The sequence below is a fragment of the Oxyura jamaicensis genome, chromosome Z, assembly GCF_011077185.1.
Source record: "Oxyura jamaicensis isolate SHBP4307 breed ruddy duck chromosome Z, BPBGC_Ojam_1.0, whole genome shotgun sequence".
Classification (NCBI taxonomy): Eukaryota; Metazoa; Chordata; class Aves; order Anseriformes; family Anatidae; genus Oxyura; species Oxyura jamaicensis.
In genome coordinates this window covers 28,330,595-28,338,713 of record NC_048926.1, presented here as the reverse complement: position 1 = coordinate 28,338,713, position 8,119 = coordinate 28,330,595, and the positions used below count along the sequence as shown (strand labels likewise).

The window sequence follows — 8,119 nt, the reverse complement described above, 5'->3', positions numbered from 1 at the left end:
TAAGTATATATATATATATGCACTTGTATGTGTATGTCCATGTGTATGTGTACGTGTATGTCTAGATTAGTACTTGGTATTTCCTGAGAGTTTAAATTTGTTCAATTCAACTGGTTATATAAAAGGCCAAGTGATACAAAATATTATAGAAGGTTTTTTTTTTTCTGATCTTTTTTTTAAGAGATAAATAAAGACAAGTGAATTCCTGGAGAAAAAAGAAAAAAATAGATCTGAAACTGAACAATGTTAGATGCACATATTCTCAGGCAAATATATATTTATGCAGGACAAATTCCAGTGTCTAGTATTGGTTCACAACAGCCTGCTGAACTCTCTTTCATCAATCAACCTAGTTTATGCCAGCTAAATAAATAAATAAATAAATATAATAATTATATTTTTAACAACAAAGGAACCCTGCTTAAATCAAAATTCTGTGTTAGTATTTTATGTTCAGTTAAGCCAAAGAAAGAAAGCTGTGGTGACAGCAAACAAATATAGGAAGTGAAGAATTTTATTCCGTTTACTCTGGGTAAAAGATGCTTAGCTCGGTCTGACTACTAAACTGATTAATGAGCAGCTTCAGCTCCCAAGTAAGTTAAAACTCCCTCTAATGGCAACTGAGTAAAGAACAGTCTGAAAAAGTGAAAAGCATTTTGATGCATTTGAAATATATTGTCAGGTAAGCAAAATCTGGTCAGTAGGAATGCTTTTGAAAAGTGAAACTTTAGCTAGCATCCAAGATTCTGTCAAGTTAAAACAAAGTTGTTTATATTCCTGAAATAGAAAGTTTTAGTGGATTTTACAAACTATGTTTTGCAGAACGCACAAGTTATGTAAAATGCATTAACAAGTGTTTTCTCCAAGCAAAAGGCAGAGCTTGTCGCTGGAAGTGACTGGAAATAGCATCAAATAAAAGTAGCTGAGAAAAGCACCCATGGCAGATGACTCATCTCACCCGTGAAAAGGGACCTGCCTGTCAGCGACACCACTCCCAGCATAAACACTAAACACTTTCAGAGATACTTGCGGAAGAAATTGTTCACGGGTTCAGATTTATTTATGGCAAAATAATCATTTAAGTTTTATGGTGAGCGTGATGAAATCAGAAAATACTACATTTTGCTCACAAATACTGATCTGAAATTGTTCTTAGAAAATAATAAAGATTAGGAACAAATCACAGCTCCTTTGAACTGAGTGAGCTGGATTAAACAGCTGAGTTTAAACTGAGTGTTTGCTGGATTAAAGTGTTAAGGAAGAAAGGCAACCTAGGGACTAGCAGTAAGTAGAAGTGGCAACAATGAAAAACTTTAACAGGGAAAAACTTTAAAAATAACTAATTTAGCTTCAAGCTCAGTCGTCATGAGAGCTGGTAATGCCTTTTCCTACAGCCTTATCTCAAGCTACCAAGTAAATTCTACTGGCTGATCTCATTTCTTCCTACTATCCCAGCAAAAGGACGTAGAATTACACAGCTGAGATCATGACTTGATTTCTCATTAGCAGTGAGGATTCTGTGCATCATTTTTACAGACTGAAGGTCATTTCAATTACCATTGCACAAGAATCTCAGACTCCTGCTGGTCAAAAGTGAAACTGGTTTAGAAGGGAAATATTCTAACGAACGGAAATCCAGAGGAAGAAGCAAAGCCATCAAAATACATACATTAAAATAAATAAATAAATAAATAATAATAATAATAAACTCTCTTTTATTCAAAAACTGAATTTACAAAGAAATAGTCTTCTTATTCAATATCTCACTAAAGCCATTCTCCTCAAACATAGTCTAGTAACTCTTCTGCTTTAGGAATAGAAACTTTTGTAGAGAGGCATGGAATAAGCCACTCTTTACACTACTGTGCACTTCCCATTTAGAGTAAGACAGGCATTTGGAATCTGATCCAAAGTGAATTTAATAAAAGTCTTCCAATTCACACTATGTCCATGCACCTCTTCTCTCAGTTACTGAGAGTTCAAAGCAGGGAGCACTTACTCCATCAAGTACATTGATAATAGATAAAAGAACAGGTATGTTATGAAAGTAGAGCTTACTTGTTTGCAAGAGACTAGAGACAAAACTGAGATCAGGAGATATTATTGGTGTGGTGAAAAGTATCTGTGCTTATAGGCAATCTCATTTTATTGAACGGTTTGAAGTGCCACTTAAAAGAACACTTTACAGTCTACATGCAGTTTTAATTTTAAAAAATATATTTTTTTCCTCAGAAAACATGCAAAGTTATATACATCATTTTAAGATTTTTTTTTTTTTAAGGGGGGGGGGGAATTACCATTTACAGCAGAAATTCCTCTTTACAGATCTTTTAATAGAAAAAGCAGGCAGTAGCAATTTTGCAGAAGACAAAGTATACAAACTCTCTACACGGAAGGTATAATTTATTTATTGAGAGACATTAGCAACTGCAGAAGAAGGTCGTTTAAGAATGGATTCAACTGAAAATGACAGTGGCTCGGTTGTTGAAAGTTTTGTTGTGGCCTGTTTGGCCCCAAAGAAGTCTTTTGCACATTTGTCTATCGTAAACTTGCACTTTGGGTTCTCTTTAATGCTGCAATCTCTGTATTTCTTAGATGCTTCTTCAGAAGTCTCTTTCACAAGTGATGTTCTCAGCTCTGCTCCAGATTTGTCTGGAAATGTCTGCGTGAACAGTGAATGAAATGGATTGTATTTGAGTGGCGGAGGGGGCTTGGTAGTGTCTTTGCTGACCTTGCTTAATACCTGTTCTTGAGGAGCCAGAGAATCCTTATCAGAAATCTGAGAGAAAGTCCTTTTCGGAGGAGAGAAAGCTGACCTCTCCCGAGTTTCCTGGGGAAGGCACTGTATCTCGCTACATGACTGCTGAATGTCTTGCGTGTGGGTCAGTATGAGTGCATTTTCCAGTTTTGGAGACATGATGTCCTGCTCAGTGCTTGGACAGTCCTGCATCTGAGAGACCTTGGCATCCCAACCTGCTCCAGGTTTGAGAGCCTGGACCGTAGTTGCATTTAAGAGGCATTGCTGGTAGAGGAGAGCATCGCTAATGGGGCCACATTTCGGCCACACTAAGAATCTAGAAGACAGGGGATACTGCCTGTAGGTAGCAGCTACACTGACATTTGAAGAAATCAGTTCCATGTTGCCAGATCCCGAATACTGCATGGTTAGATCGAGGCAGGTTGGTAAAAAGTTGCAAAACTCCTTGTTTGGAGCATCAACTTGAGCAGGGTTGAATGCTGTTTTGTACGAGTTGTATTCAGCTCCGTGCACCATGCGGTTAGGGAGAAAGAGGGCAGCTGCTTGCGTAGCTTCCATCATCTCTCTTTCTTTATATTCTCTCTCTAGCATAATGTTCTCCAGCTCTTTATCAGCAAAAGCCCGTCTCTTTCTCATCCTGTCACTTACAGGGGGTGGTAAGGGTGAATTCCCTCCCAAGTACGGGTCTGCTGGAATAGGACGGTAACCTAAAACAACAAAATAGCATTAGGAATGGAACCGTGTACGAAAAACATCTAAGCTGTTTTTGTAAAAGGGCTCGGTTTGGAGCCACCCTGCCAGGCACTGAGCACTTGCTGCAGACCCCGGGCACTATCAGCTCCTGCTGAAGTCACCACGGCACAGCAGCTCAGCTCCCTGCGCCATCAAGCACGTTCAGCACAAGTTCTTCCATGCAGGCAAGCAAGCCCCGCTGCTCTGACATGCGTAGCCTCCTTCGGAGAGCTGAACAGCGACTTACAGCAGCAACTCCAAAACAGCAGGCTAAGCAAAAGAAAAAAAGGCAAAACCCTGCTATGCATTATGACTGGTATTGCATCATGCAGCTTAAGGAGGTAAACGTTTTTAACTAATATGGAAAATCGTCAAATATTTCATTTATTCTGAACTAAAAAAAAAAAAAAAAAAAAAAAACTAAAAAATCCAGCACATTTAACTAACTGGATTCATTTAATGTAACTGATAGGGTCCAACCCTGTTTGCTCTACCCAGACAAGTAATCCCATTGAATTAATGGAATTGATTACATGAGTAAGAATAGGATTTTGCTTCTTTTCACTCCCACTCCTCTCACAGGATTTTCCCCATTGCCAAGGAAGATATCTATACCTATAGCTGCTGCCATTTCTATTCTCTAAAGATGAATCACTATGAACATATTGTTACAGACGGTAGAAAATTCCAAGGAGAACTAGGAGAAAAGAAAAAGACAGTTAAGATAAATTAGAAGAAAGATTTGTTTAAAGAGTGAATTGTAGGGAAAAAAAAAGAAAAAAGAAAGAAGGAAAGAAAGGTTTCTAACATGACAAAATTGTAATTGCACTTGCACAGATTAAGAAGAGCTTTCTATTCTGAAAAGAATGAAAAGCTATATTTGAGAACTGCAGTGATTCACTCTACAAGGATACAATTTGGAAAGTAATAAAAGCAGACATGGAAAATAAGTTTGAGCTTGATCTGAAGAGACAGAGAACAGAAGATACACCCTCTCAGTAAAATACAAATCTTTAAAGCACCCTGCTTCTGTAGTTACGATTTTCAGCAGGAAAAAAGAAGGGGGGGGCCGCGCGCCAACCAGTCATGTATATCTTACTTTTGATAATGCAGTAATCAGGGCCGCTGTGTTAAGCTATCAGTTTGAAATGAAAACGAATTGATTTACCCGTGAGCAGACAAACACGCCCGCGAAGGAATTACCCCGCACGGGACAACGACAGCGCCGGGCGGCTACGCAAAAAGCATGCCAGCTTGTAACAGTAACTCTCGGATTTCAAGTCGCCGTTGCTAACATCTCAGGCATTATTTGGGGGTTCGGGGAGGGGGCTGCCAACCGCAGTTCTGCCACTACGACCCTGCCACATCGATCCCCTCCACGGGGCACACGTTTGGCCGCGATGAATTCCGCCCGTGTCGGTGACACGGCTCGGAGCGGGACTTCCGCGGGGTCCGGGGGATTGACTCCGGGGAAGGCAGTGGGGGGGGGGAAGGTCTTACCTTCCAGGATGCTCTTGGCCAGGAGGCTGGGCGTCCGGACGTGCCTCTGGTAGACGGCTTTGCGCTCCAGGCTCGCCGGCTTCCCGGCCAGCCCCTTCTTGTCCTAGGAGAGCGGGCGGGCAGCGCTGTCAGCCCGGGGCCGCCCGCCCGGCCCCGTCCCGTCCCGTCTCGCCCCGTCCCGTCCCCGCCTCACCTCGGTGGCCTGCTGGCGGCGGAGAGCCACCTGGGCGGCCATCACCCGCTGTCTCTCCACCACCAGGAGGCAGTTGGCGCACTGGCAGTCCCGCCAGCGGCAGAAGCGCTTGTGGCCTTTGAGGCACGACACCACGCCGTGGTTGCGGCACCGGGCGCACTTGGGCGTGCGGCTCAGCTTACGCGGCTCCCCGACTCCGCCGCCGCGCCGCGGAGCCGCTGCCCCCGCCGCCTCCTCGCCTTCCTCCTCCTCTTCCTCCTCCTCCCGCGGCGCGCCGGGGCCCTCGGCCGCCTCCCCCTCCAGGCTCTCCACGTCGATCTCCCAGTCGCCGGCGGCGCGTCCCTCGGACATGGCTCCTCGGCGGCGGGGCTGCAAACACAGGGGTCAGGCCGCCCGCCCCCGACGGGCTGCCCCCGGGCGGCTGGGCCCGCTGGGCACCCCGCCTGCTGCCTGCCCCCGCGCCCCTTCCCCGGGAAGCCGCGGAGGGCGGCCAAGGGCACCCCGGGGTGCAGCCGCTCCCCGCACAGCCCGGTGTGAGCCGCGCCGAGGAGGCGTATGCTCCGCACCCCGGGCTCCCCCCGCCCTCCCCGCCGCACCGCGGTTACAACTTACCCGAGTCAAGCGCCCGGGGGGCCGCCAGGAGGCGCAGGCAGTCCGCGGGGGATCCGGCTGGCACGGACAACGCTGCCCGACGACCACCGGGGGGGTTGGCCGCAAGGCTCCCGGGGCCGCCGCGCCGTCGGGTGGCTGCCGTCGGGTGGCTGCCGTCGGGTGGCTGCCGTCGGGTGGCTGCCGTCGGGTGCGAAGCTGCTGCTGCTGCTGCTGCCGCCGCCGGTAACCGGAGGGGCTGTCGCGGGGCTGTCGCCGTCCCGTCCCGTCCCGTCCCTCGGCGCCCGCCCCGCGGCACAGCGCCCGCCGCCCCGGCCCCGCCGCGTTATCAGCGCCGCCCGCGCCGCCCATTGGGCCCGCGCCCCGCGGCCGCCGCCCTGATTGGCCCGCGACGCCTTCGCCCCGCCCCCCGGGGGGGGGGCCCGACGCCCACCCATGGGTGCTGGCGTGGGGTGGGGGGCGCCGCTGTCCCGTCACCCCCAAAAGTACCCCCGGCACCGCATAGACGAGAGGGGCAGCAGGAGGGCGGAGCGGTGGGACCTGCGTTTTAGGGAGGGGTGGGGAGAGAAAAAAGAGGAAAAATTGGGAAAAATGGGAAAATATGGGGAAAGACGGAAAAAATGGGGAAAAGCGGGGGGGAAAAAAGCGGGAAAAAAAACGGGGTCATGCGTGGAGGTGGCGGGCAGCAAGCCCTAGCCCCGCGGGAGAGGGGGTGCCCGGGTGTCGGGACGGCGGGGGTGCCGTGGAGAAGGGGGGGCGAACACCGCGGTTTTCGTTCGCCGTGGTTCCCGTGGCTTGTCCCGCTCAAGAGGAGGGAACTGGTGGAAATCGCTGTTTTTTTTCGAGGCTGAAAACTCAGCGGAATCTGCGTGGTTTCCCAGCCCTATCGAGAATGGATAGGGGCAAAAGTATTCGTTTACTTCTTAACATCCCTTAGCGGTATTTCCGACAGAGCACTCAGCTGTTGAATAGCTTTCTGCAGCCGCTGCCTGCCGGAGGCTGCTGTTCGGAAATTGCGGAATGCCGCTCGTCTCCAAAAACGAGGAGAGAGCGAAATGGTAACGTGCGGAGTCCTGGTCGTGCTGCCAGCAAGGTTGTAGAGCGCGGTGCAAACAGGGACAGAAGTGGAGAGAATAGACCTCGACCAGCTTGTGCACCGGGCAAAGGAAGAAAGAGATGGTGAATATAAACAGGGTATCCCCAAAAAATAAAGAATAATAATAATAAAAATTAAAAGGGCACCTCGGAAGCACCAGTCCCCCATCAGCACAGAAGAGCTAACAATATGTAGGACGTACAACTGAACACACTGTGCTGGAAGGGAAAATATCTTACTGTTTCTCCGTGTGCAATGCATACTGATAAGTGCGCGCACACGGTGAACGCGCACACCCGCTCCCGGTGCGCGCACAGACCGGCTGCCGGCCGCGGGGAAGCCTCGGGTCCCCGGTCGCGGCGGGGCCCTTCCCCGCCTCCTGGTGCGGGCAGCCGGAGCTCGACCGAGGTGACCGGGCACCCCACGGGCACCTCACGTCCCGGGGCAGCTTTGTGCTCCTCGGGCCTCACCGCGGAGTGCCACGTCGGGAGAGGGGGTAGAGGGAAGCGCATCCCCGACGGCAGGTATTATTCATCCCCAAAGAGAGCCTGGCTACTGTTTTACTTACAGGCATGACTAAAAGGCAAATACCCAAGGAATTCCACTTTCCCCCTTCAGGTCCCTCTTAAAAGGCACAAGCATGACAAAGGACCTGCTAGGTTAGGAAACAGAAGTCCCCTTGGCTTGTAAACTGACACCAAATTACAAAGTACGATCCTGCGGGCCGCTGGAGTAAATTACAAAACAGTTCGCCTCCTGTTTACTTTATCCACAGGGAACTGTGAAATCCAGCCACGATTTTAAAGCGTGTTTGTATAACTTTCTTCTTCTCCTCTTGTTCGTGCTCGGTTCCGCGGGGCGCTCGCGCTCCCCTCCAGCCTTCCCCCAGCCGCACTCATCGTCCGGCCGGGAGGAAGAGGCGGCGAGCGCACCTCCGGCGGCGACCCCGGCTCCAGCTCCGCGTCTGCTTTTGGCCCGTGGTGCTGTGAGCCGTGCCGTGCCGTGCCGTGCCGGCAGAGGCACCGATTCCCACGCTGTGCCACAACGGTGATGCGGCGCCGGGAGGCATCGGCGCAGGGCCGTGGAGCCCCCGGGGTGGGCAGCGTGGCTGGGGTCTACGACACAGGGGATGGCAGGCACGGCAGCGGCGATGGATGAGCCCCGGGGACCGGTGACGAAAAGCGGCCGCGAGGGGGACCCTGTTTTGGGGGGTCGCGAACGGCCCCCCAGA

General features: G+C 50.2%; 1 protein-coding gene across 1 annotated transcript; it reads right to left on the bottom strand.

The window, feature by feature from the left end:
- Positions 1-1,866: 1,866 nt before the first annotated feature.
- On the bottom strand, positions 1,867-6,034 carry DMRT2 (doublesex and mab-3 related transcription factor 2). Its single transcript, XM_035310971.1, has 5 exons — positions 5,982-6,034; positions 5,796-5,936; positions 5,184-5,552; positions 4,991-5,093; positions 1,867-3,465 (listed from the first exon to the last, which is right to left on the bottom strand). The coding sequence occupies exons 3-5, from the start codon at positions 5,532-5,534 to the stop codon at positions 2,408-2,410; spliced, it is 1,512 nt and encodes a 503-aa protein (XP_035166862.1). The 5' UTR covers positions 5,535-5,552; positions 5,796-5,936; positions 5,982-6,034; the 3' UTR covers positions 1,867-2,407.
- Positions 6,035-8,119: the final 2,085 nt, after the last annotated feature.